Here is a 26,842-nt window from a genome sequence, read left to right as displayed (position 1 = left end):
TAGCCAAGCTTCACAAGTCAAGTTTCCGAGGCCAAAGTGATATAACCCGATCACACGGAACATCGTTCGAACGGGCTGGGGGAAGGCAAGCGTAGAGGATGCTCAGGCGGTGCCTGTGTGTAGGTTTCACTCACGGCCAGTAGCAATAAGCAGAAAAAGAGAATCTCATGGCCTATGCCCATGTCTGGTCCCTCAGGGCTTCCCTTGCGCCGCTTTCGGAGGGGCCGCCGCCGCCTAGCGTTTTCGCGATCGATGCCGGAGCCATGACGCACATAAGTGTGACGTCCGACTTGTATAGCGTCGGGCGCCGACAGTGTATCATCTTCAGTCTCTCCAGAGCCCGAGATGCGCCGCATCTGTCCTACATAGCCTGCATTCTTGATCTGGTTGGCGGCTTCGATCAGGTCCACCGACGCGGCCGAGTGGCGATTCGGCTTCTCCGTGCCCGACGAGCTTGAAGGGGGCGTATATCCCTCTGGCAAACGTGCCTCCTCCTGCATCTGGTAGACGTCACGCAGTATGCTTGTGCGCCGGGAGTGGCTGATCCGACCACTGTGCTCTCGGTGGGAACTGATGCGATTAAGAGGGGCGTCGAGGTTGCCGACGCTATCCCAGTACGTCTCTCGTTGCGAGAGCGGGCGTGGCCGTGGGGACAGCTCGTTTGTGCGGTAGCCCGACGGGTGATATGAGACTGGTCGGCCGCGGAGCCTCCGGGAGGAGTGGCTCAAGAGCGTCGGTGTTGATTCCGCTGCTCTTGCCCAGTAGTCGTGATGTGTCATTGCACTGGCGTTTATGACTATATCGCTCACTTCCGAGTCGCTTTGGTCTAGGTGCTCATCCGACATGGTTGTCCGTATGGTGTCGGCTCTGGGAGGGAAAGGATGAAAAGAAGTCAACGGCCGAGGGGGAACTGCTTCGACTGCTGCCACGTGCCGTGGGTTGTTCGAGTTAAGGGAGTCTGAAGACATCCTTCGAATCACCAGCGGGTTTACATGGGGTATTGGAGATGCGTCATGGAATTCTTGGGAGTAGCTTGATCCGGATGTATCCTCGGTAGATACCCTCTCCGTGGGTGGCATCTCGTCGATGTGGTCGAGTTGGGCCGAGTTCCCTTGCGGGCTTTGCTGGCGCTGTGGACGATGGCTTCGAATAGATTGAATGACCGCGTTGATGGTCTCTTGTGCCCTCGCTATTTCCTCTATTGACATTTGCCGGCCCGATTCTACGCTGGAGCCATGAGAGAGAGAACGTGGCGAGGCTTGCGGTTCTTCGGCCGCATTATGATCAGTCTCGTGCATCGCAACGAGCAAACTAATTGGGTGCGGAGAAGACTGAGCCAGTTTGCTGGTCAATATCGAACCTTTGCCGAATGTTGAGCTTGCGATGGGCTGTAACAAATCTGCTCCTCCAGGACAACGAAGCCAGTAAGCAGAGCAAGTAACAGTCGGATTCAGTGTGTGATTTAAGTTGAGTGATGTTAAAACGAGCGAGGAGTGGTGTGACGGGCAGAGGCTTCGAGTAAGAAAGCAAACGAAAGATCAAGTAGCTATAATAACTATCTTGGTGAGAATAGAAGCCTGAGGAGGATCAATTGCAAAATGATTGGACCAAAAGGGCGGACGGGCGGGTAAAAGAAGCAGGGCCCCGTGTTCCCGAGTGTTGAGATAGGTTGAGCTGCGAGACACTACCCCCGGAGCCGACCTCGGATCAAGGCGTGGAGGCTTCCGCCTACAGAGTAATTCAGTCAAGTTTGGCTGGGCATGTGCATGTTCTTGGAATACTGTGAGACGCAGGCTCGATGCTCTAAGAGAACGTCACCGGAAGTAAGGGTCCTGACCAGCATGAAGCATATATGACTCGATAAGCTTCAGCCCGTGTTAGCGAGAGAGGCAGGGGGGAGCAAGGGGGAGCAAGGGGAGCAAGAGGGGGGGGCAGGATTCTTGTCTGAGTTAGCATCAGTCGGTATGTCGATATCCTCAAGGCCAACAAGGGGTGTCTCGCAGTGATGTGTTCTTCGCCGACAGACCGATGTGTGTCAACTGTCCATGGCAGTCGGAAACAGAGTGAGTTGTGCTAAGACAGCTGCTCCGTCGGTGCCCGCCCTGTACGGCTGGGTGGAGAAAGGCTATGCGGACGTGCTGCAATGAAGATGGTAGTATGATGAGACATCTCACCTGGGTTGACTGGATCCCCTGGATGGATAATTTCTCGCGATCCAGAGGTTGTTGGGGCTCACACCAGCCAGCAACGTCAGAAACCACGCGTCAACTCGCTCGCAGCCTGGTGGTTGATAACTTCCGCCTTGCTGCCAAGTGCGGAAGACCTAGGTGGTCGGAAGGTCTAGCTACCCTGGCCGGTCTTGCGAACTTGGGATAACATCTTTCTCCTTCCTGTCATCCCCTCCAATCGTCAGGCAATGCCCAGGGAAGCACGTTGCTTGAAGTGGCCCCCATTCAAGGAGTGAGACAATCATCTGCCCGTCTCGGGTCAAATGGAAATTTTATATTGGCGACCACTGGTCTTTCCTACCCAAAACCCGCAGATCCGCGACCATGTCGTCCAGATACTGTCGTGTATGTTCACCTGATCTCGCATTAGCCGTGTCAATTCCCCTGGGGCGTCCATCAAACCTGTGGTCATGATCCCAATCGAGTGACTGGGGGCTGTGAGACAGCATGGTGGACAACTTAAAACAAGCCGACTTGTGGATCTGTAGAATGCCAAGTATATCTTTATGGGTAGGTAAATTTTACCTGGGCGACTTGAAGGCCAATCAGTAAGCCGTAGTCAACACCCCATCAAGACGTGCCCATACCTGCAAGGGGAAGAACGTTCCACGCCCAAACTCTGCGCCATCTCGCAAGAATCGATGCCCGCCCCGAAAAAGATCGAAGCGGCATGGACGAGAGTGCTAAAGACGGCAACGAGCCAACCAGGCAGGGCACGAGGCAGGATGACTTCACATTGGGCGACTTATAGTTGCAAAGGATTCGAGCCGATCTCTACCTCGGTGTCGCATGGTTGACATGAACACGATCCGTCCTGTAATTCGTCTAGGAATAGGTGCTGCCAGCCGGATGCATCAGCCCCTGGTGAATATCTCATCTCGCCGATGGTCCGATGTTCCTCGGATATCGGACCCATTCTGCTGCCGCGCTGAGACACCCATCTGCGCGCTTGCTTTTTCTCCTATGGTCCACATGGCAGCTGGTTCGTGCTAATGACCGGAGCCTCGACTCCCACAATGTGTCGCTTGTTGAAGCCCATATCTGCAAGGTGGCCATGTACGCACGCATACAGGCAAAAAGGAAAATACCGTACACCTGATCACATGACGACTATGCCCTACTGTGGATTGTATCGGCGTATCATGGCTGTGCCACGAACACATCAGCCTCTATCTAACGTGCTGAGTCCGTTCGTCCATGTTAAAGTGCAACGTTTAAGCCTTCACATGTTTTGCCGTGCATACTGTCGAAGCGTTGCCTCCGAGAATGACATTCCTCTAGTTATCGAAAGTTTACAGTATTGTCCCAGCCCTCGCATTCATATGTGTCTGTTGAAATTGCTTTAAAAGCTTGACAACACCCGGCCCATCCTCGCCATCAGTTGCGACTGCGCTGTTTTCGCGACTGAGCCCCCGTCGTGGCGAATCTTCCCACGTGGATTCACCTAGACGAGCCACACTTTCTTCCACATCTTCTTCGCCGAATGCCGTTCCGTGTCGTTGTAGCATGCTTGTTGCACGGGCATTGTCTGTGGACTCCTCCGTGATGCCCCCTCGCCGAGATAGGGAGCGCGCTGTTGGCGTGGTCGTTGGTGGGCCCGGGTTGCCACCAAGGACGAGGCGGGATGGTTATGCGGATCAAGTAACATGGATGCCATTGGAGACGGTTGCGGCAGCGCCGGGCCGCAACGAGGTGTTTTGCCTGCTTGGTGCGCATTGTGAGGTGCGCGACTGCGTGTAGCATCAGCCCTTCCCATCCGGGAGGCTCGCATATCAGCTGCCAGAGTCGGCGAGTTCAATCCTGGGAAAGCAGGTGGCGGATGGAATTGATGCCTGCCGCCAGGTCCCATGGGGTGATTACCAGGCAAACCGCTCCTTGGGTTATAGACATAATTGTCCAGGAATCCAATCATAGATGCTTGCATCTTCCCGTGTTTGGTGGCGTAGTAGTCTTCGCGTGCATCGCTGGGCGTAGCTCCCTGCTTTTTGGTATTACGGGGGTCTTTTTGGAAATCGAATACAGCGAAAGAGCACACATAGCCGAGACCGTCGACATGGATTGTGAACTCCCGGAAGAAGTCGACTATTTGGTCGGAGCATTTGGGCAGGCTGAAGAAGAGGACCAAGGGGGTTAGGAGTACGCCAAGGATCCCTTCTAGGAAGATGACAATCTTCGGTTTGTAGAGCTCTGCAAACTCGGCCTTGACATCATAACTGTGAAGTCGGCCTCTCCAGTGATCGGGCTCGTAACGTGTATGAACGATGACGCTCTCCATGGCATACTCTGGGTCAAAGACATCGTTCTCCTCCGATACCATGCCGTTGGCTACTGCCCATGTAGTCGTGCAAATGGCCAAAAAGCCGAGAGCGTTCATTCCCGGGAAGACGTCGAAGTCGACGAACATCTCGGGGTCCGAGAAACCCACAATCGCGATAATCGCGATAAGTGCGCCGGCGAAGAATCGAACTGCCTTAGCAGCAGACTCCGTCTTTTTCTTGGGGAATTGGTCCATGTAATGTTTTGCAAAGGGGTAGGATAGGTTCGTGCGCTCCTTGAAGTGGTGAGGCAGTTCGTTGAATTCTCTGAACTTCCACTCCGCTAGGGGGTGTATTGTCGTACGCCGAAGAAAGAGGCATTCGTCTTGAATTCCTGTAAAACAGTCAGCAGTGCGGCGCTGAGCAGCGGTAGGGTGCAGGGAAACCAACATTGTAGTATGTAAAAATGAAGTCGATGAGCAGGAACATGGCGACAAACGGGGAGAATATCAGGTTCATTGTCGCCGCAAAGGCAAACCGGACCCTCAAGTCTCGACTCAGCTGTCCGCGGTGATCGGATTTCAATATCTGCGGGCGAACCTGGTTGGACTCGTCAAACACTAAGCCAAGAATGCTGAAATGCAACGTCCATAGAAGGGTCTGAGAGAAGAAGTGACGGTTGCGCAAGAATGGGATGGGAACCGTGAAGTCCAGCACGTCCTTATTGAATAATGCTATGATATAGTTCTCGCGTCTCATCAATCGGTTGGCGATGTCCATGGCATCGAGTCGCTCCTTCGATTGGCTAACCATGTGGCGACCAAGCTGCTTAGACAGATAGCGTCGTTGAGAGGGCGTGATGTTGCTTGCCGTCTTTACGTTCTGGTCCCGGAGACCTGTTATTCTCGACACGATGTCCTGCCATGACACGGTCTGCATGTCTTCTTCCGGGATCTCCAGCAGATGCGTGTAAAAGTCCCGGATGTGCATGAGGCGGGGTATGTCGAGAGCGAACTGGATCGTCTGCCACACCACGTAGAAACTGCACAACCACAAACCCAGGTTCCAGATACCCCACATGTTCTTGGTGCATTTGGGGATCATAACTTGCGACAGACTCTTGCTGTCGCGGATCTTCGAAAAGTCGATACACTGGCTGAGGACCGTCAAGAGAATAGCGATGAACACGACCTTGCTGTAGTCTTGGTCAATAAAACCCATCGGCATGATTACACGGAAATGCGGAACTTACAGCAGATGCAGGACGCGATCCAACAGAATACACCACAGCCCAGCGCCCAGATAATAGTTGTAGACCTCGCCGATGAAGATGTCAAGATTTTGGACATTAGCCCATCTGTACATAGCTTTATCTCGAGGATTGGCATCCAGCCCGCCCCGTCTGGCGGGGATTCCGTTGGGCTGCAGGCCGCGTAGTGGGTGCCCATAGTCGTCGTCAGGATGTAGCGGCTGTTGTATTTGAGCAGTTTCCCACTGCGCCTGAATCCGCCGACTAGAAGGGCTTGGAGCAGCCGCATGCCTGGATGGCTGAGCACCCGTCCTTCGGGGATTACTGCCCGTGGCTGGAGCTGGGTTGTGTTCTACCAACAGTGATGCGGGCACTTCGTTGTCTCCATCGTCGTCTACGGATAGCCACCTTGTCCCTGCGTCATGCCTGTGTCGCCTGCCCGGTGCGCTGCGAGCGTCGCGAGCAGGCGGTATGACGCTGCCGCTGGAGATCCTGCTGTCCTCTAAACCAAGGCCTCCGACATTATGAAGATCGTCGTCGTGGAAGTCGTGGGTAAGGTTTTCTTCGTCAAGAGCAAGACCGGCGCGGTTCTCGATGTCGACATCGTGGTCATCTGGAAGTTGGTTGTAGTAGGCACGGTCGTCCTTTCCCGGGACGAAACGGGAGAATAGGTTGCCGGCCATCTTATCGCGTTGCAAATGGGAAACCGGCCAGGATCTGCTGATTTAAGAAGACGTCGGCAGGTTGGAATCGTCACGATGGCACTGCCGGCTCGGGAATCTAAGGCGGAATGAGGAAGCAGAGAGGTTGCGGCGAACCATGGAGTTGAAGGGTTGAGGGTGGTGCGTCAAGGCCTCTCCAGCTTCTTTCGCCCTATATTTACTTGCTCAAAGGTGGTTCATATCATAATGATGATGGGAGCGATTCCCCAAGAAGAAGAAGAAGAAGAAGAAGAATGAACAAACAATTCCAAGAAAAAGGTTATGACAGTTTGCAGACCACGAGTTGTTGTCTTGAGGAGCAATCAGCTGCTGCGTTCCGCCTTATCGGCGATGGATGATCACCTGGACGCCGCTAACGGCCGATTACCAGAGGCAACCGCGCACCGCGTGCTGTGCCTTGGGAACTGGGGTACCTCATGTTACGTCAATTAACCTCTTGGGCACTGGTGTCGTCATTGCCAGCTGCCAGGGGCTGCGCTGCCATGCCAGGCAGCCAACCTCAGGCCCGAACAGATGCTTTTCATGGCAAGTGGTGTCATTCGAAATGAGTAAATTACAGCCGTGTTGCGAGTTTGATATAAATCGCCGGGCTCATTTCCTCCCCCCGATACCCTCTGCTGGACACGAGACGGGCAAATGCTGCTGTGGTTGAAATGGAACCGATAGTATGGGATTTCGTAAATTGCATCCCAATGCTGCTGCCAATGCCACCAGCTGGCGCTCCGCCCCTCGACTAATGCAAGGCTCCCTGCATGTACCAAAGTACCGTCTCCCCAAAACAGAAGGGGTCTAGTCCGGACAGTTGGCGGGAAGCTCCATCAAATTGGTCGTGATAGCTGTCAAATCACATCCAGCATATCCAGGATAATCTCACAGACTCCAGCTCAGGCGCGGGCGACGCAGAAGCTCCTTTGGACTAGAGACGGGCAGTCACGACTCTTTTCCTAGCATGGCATCCAACGGCGCAGCCAGTCTGCAACTTCCCCCAAGAGACGGTTTAGGTTCCGGAGCCGTGTCCCCTGGGACGCCGCCCACCCCCGGACTGGGCCCGAGGTCCAGCAATCCGCTCACTTCCAAAGTCACCGCGGTCCTGTCCACCTCCTATGCGGATGCCGAGTTCCGCGATGCCCTCAGCCTTCTGGACCAGCGCGGCATCGGCAATGCGGCCGACACCCGCCGCCAGCTCCGACTGGATGTCCAAAAGGAAGTCATTGAGAGCAATGGTGAGATCATTACCGAGTTCGGGCGCGTAGCGGAGCAGCTGCGTCGGATTGGTCATACCATCGACAAGCTCAACAAGAACTACCGGGAAATGAAGGGTCACGTCACTGCTGCCCACTCGGCCACTTCCACCACGCTTGACGAAGCGTCTTCCTTGATGAACCAAAGGCGAGATGTCGAGACCAAGCAGCAGCTTCTCAAGGCATTCCAGGAGCACTTTGTCCTTGCCGAGGACGAGGTCGCCGCTCTGACACTCAGCTCGGAGCCTGTCGACGACCGCTTCTTCCGCGCCTTGGCCAAAGCCAAGAAGATCCTCAACGACTGTGAAGTACTTCTGGGCTTCGAAAACCAGACCTTGGGGCTCGACGTTATGGAACGGACGACCAAGAACCTGAACCAAGCATTCCAGAAGTTGTATCGCTGGATCCAAAAGGAGTTCAAGACTCTCAACCTGGAAAACCCCCAGATCAACTCATCCGTGCGACGCGCACTCCGAGTCCTCGCTGAACGGCCTTCCCTCTTCCAAAACTGCCTGGATTTCTTCGCGGAAGCTCGAGAGCAGATCCTGTCGGATGCCTTCTATCTGGCACTAACGGGCACATCGGCAGCGGGTCGAGAAGACCACTCGGTCAAGCCGATCGAGCTTGTCGCCCATGACCCTCTGCGCTATGTAAGTGACATGCTCGCATGGCAACACTCGGCTGCTGTTAGTGAACGTGAAGCGCTCGAGGTCTTGTTCGTGTCGGAAGGAGGCGACATCGTCAAGGGCATCGAAGAAGGACGCGAGAATGAACTATGGCGGCTTATGTCAGACGAAACAGATGGTGACGCACCCGGTTTCGATCCGGTCAAGGCACTCAACGAGCTGGTAGACCGGGACGTCGCAGGCGCAGCACGTATCCTCCGGCAGCGAGTCGAACAAGTGATCCAGACAAACGAGGACACTATTATTGCCTACAAGATGGCAAACCTGCTGAACTTCTACCGGGTGACGTTCTCGAAGCTCCTAGGCGCCCAGTCTGTGCTTCTGGAATCAATGACAAATCTCGAGGCTGAAGCGCTCCGACAATTCCGCTCCTTGATGCGGGACCACATTGCTACGTTGCAGGGCGAATTCCAGCATACCCCATCCGATTTGGGCCCGCCGGACTTCTTGCAGGACTCATTGAAACAACTGACATCAATCATGAAGACCTACGAGACGTCGCTATCATCATCGGGCGACCGGGAAGCGGATTTCGAGCCTATCCTGGCCGAGTCGTTGGATCCTTTCCTATCTGGCTGCGAAAATATGGCCAAAAACATCCAGGCCCCTTCCAGTTCCGTGTTTCTCATCAATTGCTTGACAGCAGCGAAGGGCTCTCTCTCACCGTTCGACTTTACTTCTCGTAGGATCGAGCAGCTCCAGAATACTATCGACCAGCACGCCGAGGGTCTTCGAAGCAGGCAATATTCGTACCTCCGAACAGAGTCGGGTCTTGACAGGCTGTTTGGCGCGCTAGAGCCATTGCCGATTGCCGAAGCGGCTGTCCCAAAGATGCGGGCTCTCGAGGAGTTGAGGCCCGAGGCTCTGACGGCTGCCAGCCAAAACTTGGACGACTTCTTGCCGTCGGCGCTCATGGATGCCATGGAGAACTTACGACACCTGCAGGATTCCAAGTTGGCGCGTGACGTGACAGAAGACGCTGCAGAGAAGTTCTGCGTCGACTTCGAGCATGTGGAGGAGCTGCTCATCCTCGCGGATGATATGGCAGAACAAGAATCGAACCCCAAGAAGCAGGATGGCGAAGCCCAGAAAGTGCCAAATTTCCGGGATCTGTTCCCTAGAACCACGGGAGAGATACGTGTGTTGCTATCATAGATAGAGGCAGAAAACTCGATGCAAATCTCTGGGCAATACCACTGCCAAGACAAGACCCCCGTATTTTGACTGAATGCCGATCGTGGTGGATATGTGAACAAAATACACTTCGAGGGACTGTTCCTCTGTCGTATTTTATTTAGTAATTCGGTGGGTAGCAAGGCAATATAGACATGATGCTCGCTTATCTGCTGGCGGGTGCAACCACCGAGTCCCATGAGCTTGACATTCCACCAGTCTCAGTATCACTCAGCGTTTCCAGCATAGCCTCCTGCAGCCCATCCCGAATCATCCGTGTCCCGTCCGGCACAATATCTCCCCTTGCATCTCGCATCACGACATAAGGCGGAAGGTCTCGATTGCGTGCTCGAAAGGTGCGTTCCTCCTGCTCAAAATCCTCGCTCGTCCAACAACGGCCCATGCCGCGCCCGCGTGATACCCATGGTGGCCGTTGTGGCTCCTGCCGGTTTGGGTCTTGCTTTGCTGTCGGTCCCTTGATCTCTTTGTATGCAAATCGGGCCAATTCCATGCTGTCGATAGGGCGTGAGCTTATGTAAGTAACTATACGATGTAAGGGGGCTTGGGGAATATGTATAGGCTCTGGGGAGGACTTCAACTCAAGTGCTCACCAGTTGTAGATGGTCTCTATCTCGCTTGAGGGATCCATGGCTCTTTCTTCTCTGTGTTTCTGTTCGGTCGTTTGTAATTCACATGTCTAGAAGCACGTGTCGTCCTTCGTCCTCTGGCTTTGTCGTGATACTGGTAGATTATTGGTGTTCTGCAGGACGTAAAAGAAATGTTTCGAGCAGCCTCTGTCGGCTCAAGCATAAGCCCTCATCATGCCTATTATGTTAGTTTGTTTGATTGAATACATTTTCCTGATTCAAGCACCTTATGGATGACGGTTCAATTAGAGGAGATGCTGAGCAACATGAATAAAAATAAAAACACGGATACAGCTCCGTTGCTATTTACATTTCGTATCATGATAGTGACTGCAACGTGATCCTGTGTAACACAATCTAGTATGGTATATTCATACCACCTTGGTACATGGTATGGTCTGCCTTGTGCTCACAGTGAGGTGTGTATGTAGTAAATAGCCATGTCGATGGTGATGCATTCCTAAGTAAGTAATCTAGACATGGAAGTAGGCCTGCCTGGCGGGCCTGCGGTTGGCAAAGTAGCATTGCTCGGAACAGAAGGATTAATTCACCTACCGCTTTGAGCAAGGCGAATTTTGTGGACGAATCACGGTGTACGACAGGGGATCATGGCCCGTCTTGGCATACATATCTACCCCTGACATTCTCCGGTACGGCCTACCACTAACATCTGCAAGGCACATTCATGTACCAAGCACGCCTACTCAGCTGTCGTATCTGCACTTCCAGCCATCATCATATCATGGGTGAAGGTACGGGACAAGTCATTATAGCCGTCAGAGGGTGCGGCGGTGGCTGCAAATCCCGCAACATGATAGGTCCTCCACTGATTCGCTAGCAACCATCCCATCCGTAAGCAGCAGCGGCGCATTCAATATGCGTGCCAAACCAGAGTGAATAGAATAAGCCATTGAATACAAGGCACACTGGCCCCGCATCGGCATCAACCCCATCTCTATTTAAACACACGCCCATGCAACCAAGCAACAAGTTCTGCTTACCCAGAACATCTCTCATCGTCAGCATTAGTTCAGTTCATACCACCAGAACACCCCCTCGGTCCACACCACTAAAACTCCTTCATCAGTTTACACCCCCTAGGTCTACATGCAGACCTCTTGCTTTCGCCATCAAACCTCTGTTCCAGCTTGTACCAGAAACCTGAGCAAGCACTCGCCACCATCATGATGTCTCTGCGTCTCTGCGTCTCGTCCGTTGCAATGGCGGCCGCTTTGCTGGCCAGCCGAGCCTTGGCCGCCTATTCCAGTCCGCCCAGCCTTCAAGTCCCTGCCTGCCCCCATCTCAGCGTGGCTTCGTTCAACAAGACCGTCCCGGACCAGAAGGACTTCCCGCCCACCGAGGTCGCGCTCTGCTACGGCGCCGACACCATCAACCTGGCCTTCAGCGCACACAACGAGACCAACTTCTACTTCAACGCGTCCCAGGGCACCAACGACGCCATCTGGGAGTACGAGGTCATGGAGACCTTCATCGCTCCGGGCGACAAGGACCCCCAGACCTACCTGGAGTTTGAGGTCAACCCCAACAACGTCACCTTCCAGGCGTTCATCTACAACCCGACCAAGGTGCGGGCTGACGGCGCCCCCTTTGAGACCTTCTACATCAACAACACGCTCGAGGCCGGCTTCACCGCCGCCACAATGCTCGACCAGGACCAGCAGCTCTGGGGCTCTTCCGTCTCCATCCCGCTCGGCCTCTTCAACGTCGACAGCGGCACCGCCAAGGGCACCAAATGGCGCATGAACTTCTTCCGCACCGTCGTGGCCCCGGCCACGTTCCCCGACCAGACACTGGGTGCATGGAGCTCTCCGAATAAGGCAAGCTTCCACATTACGCCCTTCTTTGGACACGTGGAATTCATTTGAGATTGGAGAGGAGGAGAAAAGGGCATCACTACCAATACATGCGAGAAAATTCGCGATTGCTCACTTCAGATACGGTAGAAAATCTCAGTAATGCAATGAAATAATTACGAGAGGAACTTGACTCTGATGAACAGCTTTGTGAAGCCCCTAGTATATGCTAGACATGCCTATCTTGATATACGTATTATATTATCAGTAAAGATGTCAGTAAAGTAATAAATTGCTAAGTACTGGGGCGCCTGGTCAGTGTGTAAAACTACTTTAATGAAGCAGGAACTTTAAATGGAAGTAATGCAATTTAAAAAGCACACGCACGAGAAGCAGGGCTTCTCCCACGGAGTACAAAGCAGAGTATACAAGTCCCCCGCCATCAGGTATGTTAGTACGACACTTGTTGGTGTTTACCAACATGTCAGGGCCTGTATTACCAGAGAGCATTGGCTCTAACTAATATACCCAAACTGGGTCAGCAAATGATACTTGTTTCTACTTTTCATACCGTACATCCTAGTAGGTGGCTGTGTAGCCAATATTAACTAACAATGCATAGACAGTATCTGGTGCTTCTGGTTGTTCCCGGCTGTTTATACCCCATGCCGGTACTTCTGCCAACATCATAGGAAACAGCATCTATTCATCGTGATTATGTGTTCCTATTGACGAGGAGGGGGAGATCCTGTACACGTTCTACCCAGTGCGAGACTTTTCAAGGACGAATAAAATTACGATGATGGGAGTAGTGCTGCCATCATACTCTGGCAGAGAGGATGAGGACGAATTCATTCACTTACATGTACAGAGGTTGGGCTAGACAACGAACTATTCACTTCTTCCCAACGCTGCCTTCCCAGACTGAGGCTTCTCCTTGAGACAGCTTCTATGAACGGTTGGGCAGCGGGCTTATCGGGCTCCCAACAAAGAGCTACGTGCTTCTGGACTGTGCCGCGGCCTGATCGTTAAAACCCGCCTTGGCTCCTTACAAGACTAGGTGGGTTTGTAACCATCAATCCCAATGCCACATATCCCCATTGCCGGGCGGTGATCCCACTGTTGTCCAGCTTCATGCATCCTAGTATCAGCCAAACTACAGATCAATGTATGCCGTTGCCCGCTATCCTGGGCTCCTGGGCTCCAGTGTTTAATTGACGCCTTTCTGGCAGTCCACAAGGATTGTGCCGGGGCAGTCGCATGATGGGCTAATCAATTAATTCACTGCCTTGGGGAAGTCACACCTGCCAGCTCATATCATTGGAAGCATCAGCTCCAACTCCAGCACCAGTATCCGCACTGGCTGACGCCTGGGATGTTTCTGGAACAATCACTCGGCAGGGACCAAAATACCTATACATTACAGGTTGACTGGGTCTTTAATCTCACCTCCATGCCTTGTCGACCTACATTGCCTATTCCGCCAGATATCACCCGCAGCAAACATTAGCCAAGATGGCCGAGCGCACCTTTCATTCCTTCCCACAGCTGCCCCCGGAGATTCGCCAGAACATCTTCCATCTCGCTCTCGAGGACAACCATGTCAGAATCCAATCACCCACCATAGGCCGGACGGAGAAGGTCTTCTCGCCTCCGCCACCTGTTCTTGCTAGTGTCTGCCGAGAGTCACGCGCTGTCGCGTTGAGAGCCGGCCAACCACACGCCTTCAATAATGAGACCAAGACATACAACAGCTGCTGGTTCCAGCCCAGTTTGGATCTCCTCGTTCTGCCACCGTTCGTCGCTCTCGGGTACGCCCAATACAAAAACCGGATGTGTGCGACCTCGGTTTGGGACACTGTCGAAAGGGTTGCTCTCCGCCTCGAGTGCCGCGACGTCCTATCCAACACACAGACGCAGCAGATCGAGAAGGCACTGGAGCTACCCAACATCAAGCACCTCTTCCTGTCACTCGGTATCGACATTGTTGGCCCCTGCCCAAGCCCATGCACGCTGGATTTCGGAACGTCGTCATACAGGATCGTGCCAATCGATGACGAAGAGGAGGTGAACCAACTCGTTGCAAAGCTGTTCGCCCAAGACAGCTGCCATGACAATCAAGCGGCAAATGAACTGAACAAAGTGCGCCATACATACCTTGACCACAGCATCAGCAAAGTCCCCAAGAAGGAGTGGTTCCAGTCAGAAGTACTATTAGGATGTGAGAAGATCTGGCTCACGCGTCAGCACAGTCTGAGATGGACTCCGGAAAGAACCAGGGTCGACTCGCCAATATTAGGAGAGGAAGAGGAGGAGGAGGAGGAGCCTGTCTGGGAAACGCTTCGTCCGGTGAAGCCCCGATTCCAGGGCGGCAAGCTGACCAACCGCGAGAACCCTTGGATCAAGAAGGCTCTAGAGATAATGCCCAAGATATCGGCCGTTTACATACTTGCGTCTCCAACAACTCATGACGATCAGAAAAAGACCACAGCCCGCACAGCGTACGAACCGGATTTCGTCTTCAATGACGAGTTCAAGCTCTGGCAGAAGGTGAACAAGAAACAGATGTGGGGGAAGAGCAAGATCCAACGCCCTAAATAGGGTTGCTTGTTCTAGATCTGGACACCTTATTCTATGGTATAGCTCATGATACAATGTCGGGTATTTCCGAAGTGTACCTAATATTAGCTTCTCGCGCATCTAGTAAGATCATTGCTGGGGAGGGACGGTTTCCCTAATATAGACGTTGTCCCAAACGCGGTTTGATGTGCGTATCCCACTGAACTGAACCATGTTGATATACCCAAATATCACCCCACCGTTTGTATCAACTGATTGGGTTGGATGAAATAGCAATACTACTTCTTACAAACCCTCTAGGACCTGGGCCTCCACATATACATTTGCCCGAGCCTCTGACTAGAAGTAATGGTGAACAACCTGCCTCCTGCCTTTCAACAAGAGCTTTAGAGTGACAGTCGCTGGTGCAGGATCCCAAAGAAGGCGAAGTCAGGAGAACCCCCTCGAAGACTGGCGCAACAACCATCATAAATTCGGGCTACTTAAGGACAGAGTTGGGGGTGGTTTCCATCCATCCGGAACAGGGGGGTCTTCCTGTAGTGGCAGATACCTAGAAAGCACCGCTCGATTTCCCTCATCATTAGGTTCAAGATTACGCGGTTTTATTGATCTGATGGCACCCAGGCAGGCAGCCGGACAATAGGAGGGGGAGGAAGTATTTAACCCGGAATGGTAGTTTGGTAATAAACCTAATTGAATATGTCATCTGGACCAGTCATAGAATCGCCTCATATGTACTGCTATCGAGTTATTTATATACCATATTGGATAACCAGCATACAGTATCCCATAATAACTGGATTCTCATCTGCCAGCCAAACCAGCCACTGTATGTGCCTGGTGTAACACTCTGTTTAATGCGAACCAAGCTGATTCATTCTGTTTACCAAGTAGCACCCTGCTAGTGTTTACCATACAAACACTGTTATAATCTATGGACGAAATCTATCTTAGTTGGTAACTAGTTGGCACGCAAAAGCAAGCACACACACACACGCACACACACACCCGCTACTGGGGTATTAATAGTTGTCAAGGCTGCAATACAGATGTCGTTTCGCGGAATACCATTACCTCCACCACAGTCATTAGGGGTAAGAAAATCTTGCGAGTAAGCCGGAATCTAATACTGAGCTTTCTACATTAATAGTAGATACGGTACATGTCCAAGGTGCTGCTTATTTCCATACATACAAGCCTTCCACGTACCCACCCGCCCGCCGAGTGCAAGTCGAACACCAACACCAGCACTGTGGTCCATCTACCCCCCTAGCATATCTGTTGTATCTTTTTCAATTCGAATCGATCTTGAGACAACATCCATCCATCGCATCACAAATAGTCGCGCTGTCTCCCTATCAGACATACAATGGGCGCCCTCGACAACTATTCCGACATGTGGCGGGAACTGCAGTCCTTTCCGAAATTCACCCGGTTGCCCCCTGAAATTCGCCGAGACATCGTGAGTGGACCTGATATAATCACTCGGAGCCCCATACCAGACAAGTATGTTTTCGAATCCAAACATCTAAATGCTAACAGCCCTCAGTGGTTGGCAGCAATGCCGCAACAGTTCATCCTCACTCGTCCCATCGGCTACATCCTCATTCCCCGCCTCCCTGCACTCCTGCAGGTGTGTCGGGAGTCGCGGGATATCATGATGGAGCATGGAACCCCATGCTACTATGACAAGTGGAAGAAGATTCCCAACAGCATGTGGATCAACCCGGCCTTTGATGTGCTGTATTATACAGCAACTACAACCTTGGGCAGATTCGATGGACATCCTGTTTTCGACAAGAGCTTGTTCAATATGGTGAGAACAATCACATTGGAGCAGCGCAACGTGTATGCCTTTATGAAGCAAGCACTTAAGCTGCCCTTACTGCAAGAGATCCTTGTCGGGATGGGAGAAAGAGGGATTATCTTTTCGGAAAAGACCAGGTACTGGTCTCCATCATGGCATAGGAAGATCTTCGGAGTAGATGGCTGGCGCCTGGTCAACTTCAACAACAAGAGCAAGAACGACGTATATCAACTCATCGCTTGGCTTGTGGAAGACGAGAAGGCCGCGTCATTCGCGCAGGGACTAAACCAAGCGTGGGATGACTATACGGAGGATTGGACTACCATTGTGAAGGATTGCGAGATCCAATGGCTTCGAGGAGCCTACAGCGCCGAGAAGGGTGACGTACCCGGTATCCGGCTTGTTAGAAAGCACAGCGATGTCGACCGCCATGATGCTTGGACGAAGAAAGTACTTGCCGGAATGCCGCAGCTGCAGCCTGTTTTCATTCTGGTCGACAGAGTGAATCACCCGTCATTGGTTCATAACGAGACTCGTAGGATGCGAGTGGTGGGCATGGAGCCTCGCTACACTTTCAACCAAGAGTCGATGCTTTGGCAAAGGAGGTGGTGAAGGACCCGGGGGGGGGCTAGCATATCTCGGGGATGCTTTCCCGTGGAGTCTTGAAGTTCGCATGGGTTCATCATGTATGCTGTATTTATTGGAAAACAAGAAATACTTATTCTTAAGCAACGAGGGCATGGTGCTTTTGTACGTCTTGGGGGTGGGCGGGCATGCAGACAGGCAGGCAGACAGGCAGACGGACGTTGAGACGGGGTCCCGGGGCCCGACTAGCCAGCATGGATGGGAATCGGACTTGCCTAGTCATTTTGAAGTTAGCTCCGCAAAAAAAAAAAAAGACCCATAACCTGCCTACTATTATGATAATTACTACCTGCTGTAGTCGCATTGTTTTCAAGTAGATTCCAATAGGTACTTCAAGTGACTTTCGGCCAATAACCTTCCATTGAATTTAATCGCAGCCAAACGAGCCAGTGTCTTCCTTATGCTTATTTGTTCAACGTTTCCCTCGCCTGCATTGCCCGGCCTGGTTTGATCTTTCCCTCCCGGCCCTTTAGTCAGCGTCTCAACCCATTTCGCCTCCATTCGGCAAGCACCCATCTCCAACTCCATCCAGTCCATTGCCTCCTAGCCCACCGACGCGACACAGTTGCGCGCTCGACCAGCCTCAGCGCGCCCCGGTGCACTGGACATCGCCCCTTCCTGCAAGAGACGGCGGCAGCCAGATTGAAACAGCCGCTTGACCATGGACATTCTCCCTGCACGTGCCAGCGCGTATTCTGCCCCGCGAATCTAGCATATCAATCACCAGCCAGCCAGTCTCATTAAACTCACCCCAGCCGCCAGCCGCCAGTCGCCAGCCGCGGCGCGTTGGAAAAAGACGGGGGAAGAAGCCGCCGTCGCAATGTCGCTGCACACCACCGTGGTGAACGCGCCGACTCTCGGCAAGGTGCGCATCAGTAGCTGCAATCCCATCAACATCTTCGTCAATGGCGTCTATATGGGAGCCACCGGCAACGACGAAAGCCCGCCTCGCCATGAAACTGCCCCACACGGCTCTTCTTCGTCTACCACGACGGTGCGTACGAACCCATGAACGTGACCACCACCAAAATGAGCTCGGTGACATTAACAAAGCCAAAAAAAAAAACGTGTTGACCTAACAGCCATCCATCTGCAGCAGTGGGCGCTCAAGGAGGGCAGCCACCACCACCTGAAACGCCCCTCGCCAGCCCCAAGGTCTTCAGCTTCTACCCACAGGGCCTCTTCTGCATCCAGCCCGGCTGCTTCGCCATCTGGCCACAAACGTTCATCAGCAGGTTCTGGGGACGAAGTCTTCGCGAAAAAGCAGAAGACGGCAGACACCATTGTCCATGCCGGCATCAGCCCGCCCGGCCGGAGCACGCCCCCGGGTGGTAGTAGCGGTGGTACGGGCGGCCCGCCGCTTGCAGACGGGCCTGATCTGAGCCGGATCCATCTGGAGGTCGGGGACGATGGGCTCGTGCCCGTCTTCGACACCTGCGACGAGGTCCGCCTCAAGATCAACGAGCACATGAAGAACACGCCGGGCTTGACGGCGGCCCAGTTCTGCCGCGACCTCTACGTGCACCTCCGCGGCACCAAGTTCACCGGGCTGCAGTCCAAGCAGCTCAATGACTTCAAGGCCAAGGAGGGCCCGAGGGCCGGCTGTTCGTCGTCCCTCTTCTACGCGGCATATGTCTTCTTTGAGAAGCTGAGGATAGCCCAGGGTCAGCCCAAGAGCCGGCATCGTATCAATATGGAGACCATATGGGCCAGCCAAGGGGGCTTTGATCTCAAGAACGATGGCCGTCATGGGTAAGTTCCAATAGCACATTATTCGTGACTTGCGAATCTTGGCAGGACGGCAGAGCAGGAATGGCTGACGATGTTTTCATGACAGGCTCAATATACCGGCGGGTAAGACGCCCGTGATGGACGAGTTCGGTCGCATTTACCTCCAGTAATGCTACACAGTAGTCCAGTGTATTTATATATATGTAACAGTGACGAGGAACGTCGAACAGTAGAGAAAATGGAGTCAAGGGCATTGGAGCATGGTGGATCGAATTCAGCATAGGTCTAGGCTGGGCCTATGAGCGTGCTCCTGGCGGCCGGCCCTCGTTGGATTGGAGAGGATCAATCTACAGGCGCACTCATTGCTTCTTCTATCTTTACGAGATAAAAAAAGGAAAAAAAAAGGAAAGGTATCGCTCGCAGTGTTCCCGCTGATGGCATATTACGGCTCGTAGGCGATATCACAATGGATTTGACTGCGAAGTCAGAAGAATGGGTGTATTCAAACAATGTTAAATGGGCATCTTACCTTTGGAAAAACACTACAGCGTCATTACTTACCTACTAAGGCAGGTTGATCTCGAATGGTCTACTCTCCGTACCATTGCCATCGCCTGCCGTGTTGCTGGGAGGACTGGCGCCGCCAGTTCCCGGCTGCTGTGCTCCGTGATCTGGCTCGTTCAACCGCGCGAACGGGCTGCCGACCGGCCCGTCAATGACCATGTCCTGGATCACCGCGGCCTGTTCGGCACAGCCGATGTCTACAAGCAGATCAAAGACGTCGTGCGCATCGGGCTCCGCGTCGGCCCGAGCGCAGCGTCGCAGCAACACTGCAACATCCTCCCAGGGCCAATCGATGGCTACCCGGCACAGCTGGGCCACGATGCCGATCCAGGCGCAAGCGGCGTCGGCGTTGAACGTCGCGGGCAATTGCCGGAACTCAATGGTCGGCTTCTCAGGCATAAATTCTCGGACTGGCGTGGCGAGGTTGGAGAAGCTCACGCCGAGGCGGCCCGGACGCAGCAGCTGCGCCACCGCCGCCGCGCTCGGACAGCGCATCACAACATCCACGGCGTCCGCGATGCTGGTCGGCGACGAACCGGCGCCTTCAAAGCGAGAGGGTACAAGGTTGATGTCGGAGAGAAGCACCTGTTGGGGGCTGGTGTAAAAGAAGCCTTCTGGGTTGAGATCCTCGCGCGGCAGCGACCCACGCGGCAACTTGCGGGTGAACCGCGGAACCTCCTGCATTTCTACATCCCCGGAAGCATCTGTCACCTCCTTCCCCTTGCTCTTCTCCTCGTCCTCCTTCTTCTCCCACGAAAATTCCAGCGGCCCAGAAGGCACATATGTCTCCGCGGGCACAAGGAGCGGGGTCTCTTCCATGCCGCCATTTGTCCCAAAGTTCGCGTCATTTCCCTCCGGGTCCTGGCTTTGCGCCTGTATCCGAACCTGCTCGCAAGCCCAGTGGGCACTTTGACCGTGGGCCAGGAACGAGTAGTAGCAGTTCGTGCGTGCATGCAAGTTCCCCTTGCGGTGGTTGGGAAGGAGCTGCGTAAGCAGTCGGCCCGTGGCATACGTGACGCACGCGATCCGGCGCGTCTGGTGGGCCGAGAAGCGCTCTGCTCCGATGCCCACGTGGACATGGTACCCGCAAGTCGTCGGGGTCAGGGGTCCGGGCCGGAAGCCCGGGGTTTCGGTGATGGTGAGGCACCTGTAAACGGCGCGGATCTCGTCGAGGCTCTTTTGGCAGAACTCCATAGCTGGAGTGAGCAGCTCGAGTGACGGGTACTTTACCTGGGGGTGGTAGTGCCGTGTCTCGTCGATTGGGATTTTTGCCGTCGACTCCTCCACCACGCGCCAGCCGTAGTACAGAGGGGTCCCGCCGGCCATGTGAATGCTCTGCACGTTTACCTTGGCGCCGTCGTCCAGCCCATTTACGTATACGCCGACATTATTTGCGAGGGTCCGCCTGATTTCTTGGAACATCCACTCCTGTACTGAGATGTCAAACTCGGAGTCGGAACTGTCGCTGTCAGAGCTTTCCCCCTTTCCCGTCGTACACCCGCCTGACTGGGCATTATTAGCAGTGGCTTGATCGACTTGAAGCTCTTAGGGTCATTTCGGACAACATGCTCTTCAACTACCCCCAAAATGCCTTCGGCCTCTGCCCCTATTGTAAGCGGAGTGGGGTTTGCCATGATGGACGGACGTACCTGTAAGCAAGCTCGCTGGTTCTGTATGATATGATGCCGATACTATTCTGGAACGAGTTCCTGATTTTGTACTGCGAGAGGGAAAGCAACACAGTATGATAGCAAATGGGGGTGAGTGACTGCAGGAAAACTATTACTTTATAGACCACCATTGTCGACTAACAGCGCCTTTGTTGCTATACAGCTGTCTTTAAAGAAAGGGGTAAAAAGCATTGCGGCAGACAATATCTCTTTGTTTTCTGGACTTGATCGAGGATAGAACAGACGTGGGGGGTTGGAGATCATCATGCGTAAGAAACTACATAGCCAGTGAATATATGGTCGCATGTTCATGCTGCCTTGAGACCGGACTGCCCCTCGACACGACCGAGGCGTTCATGAATAATTAGGGGGATGCTGGCCAGCACAGGGCCTGTAAAGCGACATATCAGGCAAAAGGACAATGAAATGTGTCAACCAAGGGCAACCATGTTCACATCTATGGCAAACTCCATCTTGCGTCTAGAATACAATGGGTATCGTGGTCTTTTTCTTATTCCTCTGGCCCATCCATTCCCGGACCCGGACCGCCCTGTCGGCCCATCTGCCTTGCCTTGAGCATCTCATCGCACAGCAGCAGATTAGACGCGATACTAGAAGATGAAGCAACACAGTTTCTCAGGACCCGGAATGAATCGTAGACGCCTTCCAGTGTGGGATCCATCGGCTGCCCTGAGATCAGATCGAGGCCGACGACTTGGCCATCCGCATGTTCGTCTTGCAGAGACGCCACTATCACGGTCGTTAGAGCGTATGAGATGGAGGGTTTTTGGAATGGTTTGCACTTACGAGCATCCTGGATATCGTGGCCGGCGTTCGCAGCCAAGGTTTTGGGAATGATAAGCATAGCATCGGCAAAGGCCTCAACACCCCACTTGGCCTTGCCCTTGACCGTCTTCTTGAAAGCATCGCTCTTCAAGTGGGCGGCAACTGCGACCTGGAAAGCACCACCGCCGGGCACGACGCTCTTGTCCACAATCATGTTATAGACGCTGCGCAGACCATCTCGGACGGCATCCGTAATCTGGGCGATGGTGTGCTGGTTGGGCCCCTTGATCATCAGAGTCACCGACTTGGGAGCCTTCACATCCTCGATAAAAGTGTACTTCTCCTCGCCCAGCTGCTGCTCGTAAACCGAACCGGCCCAACCAAGGATGTCGGGTGTAAGGTCCTCGACACTGTTCTGTGCAGTACCGCCGCATATGAGCTGCAGGCGCTCCATGTTTCTCCGCTTGGCTCTTCGCAGGGCGAAGATGCCGTTCTTGGCCAACACATCGAGAGACAGCGGGTCGATGCCCTTCTGGTTGATGATGACGAATCCCTTCTTGGGGTCGTTGCCACACACCTCCTTCTTCAGCTCTACAATCTTCTTCAGCTTGGCATCGACAAATCGTCGCTCGCTCTCCACCAGCTTGTCGCGCTGCTCGGCACTGGAGTAGAAGAATCCCGAGTTGATCTCCGACTTTTCGTATTCCAAGCTCACGTTCAGCGTCAGGATAAAGGCGTTCTCGACCTTCTTGGGCATGTCAGGGTGTCTCGCGCCGTGGTCCAGAGCCAGACCGCGGATGAGCTGTGTGTCCGAGGCGGTACGGTGCTGCATCTTCATGATCTCCACCATGTGCAAGTCGGGCTTCGCGGGGGCCTGGTAAATGGCCAGTACGGCGTCGACGATATCGGGGGTGAGCTTGCCGGCAAGAGTCGAGTTGAGCTTTGTCGACAGGGAGGTACGAGCGACGGAGAGGAGGAGCTCGCGGTCCACCTCCTTGGACAACTTGAAGGAGTCGAGGAACTTGAGGGACTCGTTCTTGGCGATCTCGAAACCCTCGGTGATGATGCGCGGGTGTAAACCTTCGGCGATATATCTGTCGGCTTGCTTCAACAACTCTCCAACCAACAGCACGACGGACGTGGTGCCATCGCCGCAGATGTCGTCTTGGGCGGTGGCAGCTCGGGCGATCATAACAGCGGTCGGGTTCTGGATCTGCATTTCGCGTAGCAGCACGTTGCCATCTTTGGTGAGTTTGATCTGGCCGGCGCCGTCGACCAGCCTGGAAGTTGCATTCAGTCAGCGGGCTGTCCAGGAGCACTGCAGGATTGAGTAGTACGCCAAGCACACACGGAGAGTACCTACATCTTGATGGTGCCAAGCGGACCCAGGTTGGACTTGAGGACATCTTGGAGACCCTCTCCCGCACTGATGTTGACCTTCAGAGCTTCACCCCGCCGCTATGATCCGTGACGTTAGGTTAGCTAGGGGATTGCCACATGGTCTTTGAGGGGGGCAGGAGAAGTAAGTGTACGCACCCGAGACTCGGCCTTGGGGTTCAGAAGTTGGGCAGCAGACATGATGGGGGTTCGGAATGGGCTGCTTGCTGTTGGTGGTGAAGCGGTGGGTGAAGTGAGTAGGTAGGATTGGTTTTCGTTATCCAGGACCCCGACTTATCACGACCGATTCTTAGCCCGAGAGTAGGACTGGAGCTTGTCTGTCCCTCCAACTTTTTCTGCCCGCTCAGCCCAGCATGGCGTACCTGCAGCTTGGCGCCTGCTGCTGTCGGCCCGTCAGCAGCGCTCTGCCAGCCGGGACTGGAGAGGTACATGATACATGGTACCTGGCCACGAGTTGCCCCTCATTACTTATCATCAGGTTCAATGTGTACCAAAAACTGCCACCATATCTAGGAACCTATTGATGGCTGTTCTACCGAGTTTACAAACACCCCAGAAGTCTGTCCTGCACTTATTTTAGGAGGGGGGTAAGTTGGCAACGACTCTTCTCGACGTCCGGGTTTATTACGTTGCGCACGTACAAAGTCCAAGACCAAGACCATTTAAACTGCCAGGTGAATTATCTACTGTACCTACTACTCCTACCTAGTCAGGGGCAATCCTGAAAACAATGATCCCGTTCTCCATGTCTTCCTTCCTACCAAGTAGGGGGTAGGGGTATGTACAGGATTCGGTCAAGCGGAACTCCTGCTTCGTAATATTGCATCTCACAGCTCATCAGTAGCGACACCTTGCTTTCCGCCCAAGACTACCTGCTCGTTATCGTGTCCCAAGCCGGCGCTAGCATTCTCTTCTTCCGTGTTGGAAATACCGAGATAGTCATCGGCGATCAGTCTCGCAACATTCTTACCCATCAATGCACTCGTCTCCATGGTAGATATGAAGGATTCGATGCCTGACGTGTAGTACAGGCCCCTCCCGAGAATCGGATCCTGAAAGGTAACGCGCGGAAGCTTCTGCGGGTAGGGATGGAACACAGCAGGGTGGTACCAGGAGATTGGATCGATCGTCTCGAAATCGGCATCCTCCCCATCATCTGTTGCAGAGGTTCGGACAAATGTCTCGGGCACCTTGACGCCCAGAAGAGACGACAAGAAATCCGAAGTCACGGCCTCAGGTGAGAAGATCTTGTACACGTACTCTTCACCCGACGTCTTGGGGTTGGTAACCTTTTTGACCTGGGTCGCCGAGAAGAAGCCAGCCTTGCCGGCGCCCGCAGAGCCGGGTTTGGCTTCGTCGTTGTCGGCGAGTGTCGTGAGGACAGAATTGGGCACCGGAGCCGCCGGGTCGAGATTGAAGTACTGGGGACTGAATCGAAAGGGCGAGGAGAAGAGCGTTACGTGCAGTTTAGCATACGGGACAGGCTCGATTGGGTGCTGGATCACGTCGCCCTCTTCCTTGATGTCGCTAAATTGCCACGGAGTTGCGATGACGACGTCGTCAAAAGCAACGGACTGTCGCACAACCTTGCCAGCTCCCGCCGAGCTGGTATTGGATGTTTTGATGATGTACTTGGAAATCATCTCGTTATCGTCCTTGGTCTCCTCCTGGGCGATCGACACGACAGTTGTATTGAAGTTGAGGTAGGCTTTAGAACTCTCAACCATGCTGGTGAAGATCCGCCAGTTACCTCCAAGGACAGATTTTGCTCCTTCGGGGGCCATCGAAACCTAGGGATTTTCAGTCAAGGAGAAAAAAAACCCCAATAATCGAGAGAACTTCATACCATCGTACCTAACCCATGGATGTAAGCTAGGTTAGACATGTAGTTCACGCGCGAAGCTGCCTGTACAATGTCGTGCGCAAAAGGGCCATCGAGCTCATTCAGAGTCAGCAGAGGGGGTCTCTCAGCAGCAGACTGGATCCAGCAACTACCTTGTTCGCAGCCAAGAACTGTGTGCCCGTGACACCCGTCGCCTTGACAAGATCGAGTTCGAAGGCCCGGGTGGTCAAAGACCGGAAGGGGAAATACGGCTTCTCATACAGCTTCAAGAAGGTCCCCACGGTCTGCTGGACAAGATTGTTGACATGATAGGGAGCCGTGCCGTATTTCCAAAAGAGCTTGGCGAGACTCCACCAGCCCCAAGACTCGGGATCTTGGGTGTAGACGAAGCTGTCGCCATCCCAGATGCCGAAAAGTCCCTTTCCATCGACGCCGGGATCGATGCGGACAAGGTTGAAGTCGTCGGTGGCATTCCATAGAATGTGGTTGACCTTTACGAATATGGAAGCCCCCAGCTCTACAGGTGAAAGGGGATTGTCGTGCGCATTGACCGTGAGCGTACGCCCGCCAACGCGGCTGCTCCTTTCGAATATGGTGACATTGACGGCAATGCCCGCTTCCTCGGCGTACCTGTGAAGGTGGTAAGCCGTCGAGGCCCCAGCAGCCCCGGCACCTGAATCATGTACGTGACGTGTCAGCAAGGACGACTGCAGTTCTTAGTGACGTAGTGAATGGGTTTGCAATCATTCGCGACAGGCAAGACTTATGCCTGAGCCGCGATGGAGTAAGTTTTGAATGGTGGCCGATGATATCAAATGTAAGTCGACACTAACCGATGACAGCGACTTGTTTCACAGGCTTGGAGGTGATGTCGGCTGCAAACGCAGGCGCAACTCCGGCCGCGGCCGCAAGGGCGCCTAGAGTAGACAGGAGAAGCATATTAAGTTATAGAAACATGAGGGAATAATCCGTCTTTCTCAGTTTCTTCAAGCAAGGGATTCGATGAAACGAATGATGGGTTGATGAGATATGAGTTGACGTTGGGAGAGACGGAGTCAGTCAATCAACTGCGAAGACGGTTCTGTCCAATCAACTGGAGGACTCCCCTGACGAGCCAATGGAGCGGCGGTTGATCCATCGATTAAATCGATTAGCGTCGCAACGCAACCACACGACCGGGCGTTCTCTCCCTGCCAACTTTGCCGTCTTGCACCACACCGCAACAACAAATCTATGATCACGGCGTGTGGTTTACTCTTGAAGTGCGACAGCAGCCCGACTGCCAGGCGCATGGGACCCCGGATGTTGATACTGATCGATCGCCCGGTCCGCTCCGGATGCTCCGAGGTGACGTTGCCGATGAAGGCCGGTATGATCGGGAAATCGCCCGTGTCAAGCACATAGTACGCTACGTCTTATGGAATGCTCGCCTCTGCCTGCAATAGTGATGTTCTCGTCCCTGTGGCTACGTTGTGAACGTCATGGATCAAGCCAATATTCGATCGGATATCTGCTCTAGAGCCTACACATTTACCCTCATTTCCACCTCAACCAGCATACCTATTATTGATACGTAACCTCTGTTTGTCAATTATGGAAGGTTCCTCGTTCGAAAACACCTAGGAGCACGTAGGGATAGATACTATGCATGTAGATAGAAAACACCAATACTACCTTAGGCACATAATCATACATGCAAACGTGCCTGGTGAACAAAGGAACCCCACCCTGGATAAGTATGCATTTGATTGATACGACTACAGAAATCCAGTGCAGACCAGACTCTCGCGTTCTTTGTTTCAT

The 26,842-nt window shown here is 53.5% G+C and overlaps 11 protein-coding genes across 11 annotated transcripts; 5 read left to right on the top strand and 6 right to left on the bottom strand.

Moving 5' to 3' along the window:
* Positions 1-50: 50 nt before the first annotated feature.
* PG986_012377 (uncharacterized protein) lies at positions 51-845 on the bottom strand (the record flags this gene model as incomplete). The annotated part of the gene is made up of 1 exon (XM_066848599.1): positions 51-845. The coding sequence occupies one exon, from the start codon at positions 843-845 to the stop codon at positions 51-53; it is 795 nt and encodes a 264-aa protein (XP_066695295.1).
* A 2,827-nt stretch (positions 846-3,672) lies between these two features.
* On the bottom strand, positions 3,673-6,415 carry PG986_012376 (uncharacterized protein; the record flags this gene model as incomplete). The annotated part of the gene is made up of 4 exons (XM_066848598.1): positions 3,673-4,821; positions 4,848-4,877; positions 4,934-5,678; positions 5,736-6,415. 4 exons carry the CDS (start codon positions 6,413-6,415, stop codon positions 3,673-3,675), a joined length of 2,604 nt encoding a protein of 867 aa, XP_066695294.1.
* A 988-nt stretch (positions 6,416-7,403) lies between these two features.
* PG986_012375 (uncharacterized protein) lies at positions 7,404-9,536 on the top strand (the record flags this gene model as incomplete). The annotated part of the gene is made up of 1 exon (XM_066848597.1): positions 7,404-9,536. The coding sequence occupies one exon, from the start codon at positions 7,404-7,406 to the stop codon at positions 9,534-9,536; it is 2,133 nt and encodes a 710-aa protein (XP_066695293.1).
* Positions 9,537-9,720: 184 nt separating this feature from the next.
* PG986_012374 (uncharacterized protein) lies at positions 9,721-10,203 on the bottom strand (the record flags this gene model as incomplete). Its single annotated transcript, XM_066848596.1, has 2 exons — positions 9,721-10,084; positions 10,166-10,203. The coding sequence occupies 2 exons, from the start codon at positions 10,201-10,203 to the stop codon at positions 9,721-9,723; spliced, it is 402 nt and encodes a 133-aa protein (XP_066695292.1).
* Positions 10,204-11,385: 1,182 nt separating this feature from the next.
* PG986_012373 (uncharacterized protein) lies at positions 11,386-12,087 on the top strand (the record flags this gene model as incomplete). The annotated part of the gene is made up of 1 exon (XM_066848595.1): positions 11,386-12,087. The coding sequence occupies one exon, from the start codon at positions 11,386-11,388 to the stop codon at positions 12,085-12,087; it is 702 nt and encodes a 233-aa protein (XP_066695291.1).
* Positions 12,088-13,530: 1,443 nt separating this feature from the next.
* On the top strand, positions 13,531-14,616 carry PG986_012372 (uncharacterized protein; the record flags this gene model as incomplete). The annotated part of the gene is made up of 1 exon (XM_066848594.1): positions 13,531-14,616. The coding sequence occupies one exon, from the start codon at positions 13,531-13,533 to the stop codon at positions 14,614-14,616; it is 1,086 nt and encodes a 361-aa protein (XP_066695290.1).
* Positions 14,617-15,964: 1,348 nt separating this feature from the next.
* On the top strand, positions 15,965-17,014 carry PG986_012371 (uncharacterized protein; the record flags this gene model as incomplete). Its single annotated transcript, XM_066848593.1, has 1 exon — positions 15,965-17,014. The coding sequence occupies one exon, from the start codon at positions 15,965-15,967 to the stop codon at positions 17,012-17,014; it is 1,050 nt and encodes a 349-aa protein (XP_066695289.1).
* An 853-nt stretch (positions 17,015-17,867) lies between these two features.
* On the top strand, positions 17,868-18,948 carry PG986_012370 (uncharacterized protein; the record flags this gene model as incomplete). The annotated part of the gene is made up of 3 exons (XM_066848592.1): positions 17,868-18,041; positions 18,144-18,799; positions 18,885-18,948. The coding sequence occupies 3 exons, from the start codon at positions 17,868-17,870 to the stop codon at positions 18,946-18,948; spliced, it is 894 nt and encodes a 297-aa protein (XP_066695288.1).
* Positions 18,949-19,342: 394 nt separating this feature from the next.
* PG986_012369 (uncharacterized protein) lies at positions 19,343-20,976 on the bottom strand (the record flags this gene model as incomplete). Its single annotated transcript, XM_066848591.1, has 2 exons — positions 19,343-20,848; positions 20,923-20,976. The coding sequence occupies 2 exons, from the start codon at positions 20,974-20,976 to the stop codon at positions 19,343-19,345; spliced, it is 1,560 nt and encodes a 519-aa protein (XP_066695287.1).
* A 547-nt stretch (positions 20,977-21,523) lies between these two features.
* Positions 21,524-23,376, bottom strand: PG986_012368 (T-complex protein 1; the record flags this gene model as incomplete). The annotated part of the gene is made up of 4 exons (XM_066848590.1): positions 21,524-21,762; positions 21,820-23,078; positions 23,162-23,256; positions 23,335-23,376. 4 exons carry the CDS (start codon positions 23,374-23,376, stop codon positions 21,524-21,526), a joined length of 1,635 nt encoding a protein of 544 aa, XP_066695286.1.
* Positions 23,377-24,023: 647 nt separating this feature from the next.
* PG986_012367 (prenylcysteine oxidase) lies at positions 24,024-25,978 on the bottom strand (the record flags this gene model as incomplete). The annotated part of the gene is made up of 4 exons (XM_066848589.1): positions 24,024-24,986; positions 25,043-25,135; positions 25,192-25,712; positions 25,873-25,978. 4 exons carry the CDS (start codon positions 25,976-25,978, stop codon positions 24,024-24,026), a joined length of 1,683 nt encoding a protein of 560 aa, XP_066695285.1.
* Positions 25,979-26,842: the final 864 nt, after the last annotated feature.

The sequence above is a fragment of the Apiospora aurea genome, assembly GCF_038362705.1.
Source record: "Apiospora aurea strain CBS 24483 chromosome Unknown utg000008l_segment0_segment0, whole genome shotgun sequence".
Lineage (NCBI taxonomy): Eukaryota > Fungi > Ascomycota > Sordariomycetes > Amphisphaeriales > Apiosporaceae > Apiospora > Apiospora aurea.
This window is presented reverse-complemented; position numbering and strand designations above follow the sequence as displayed.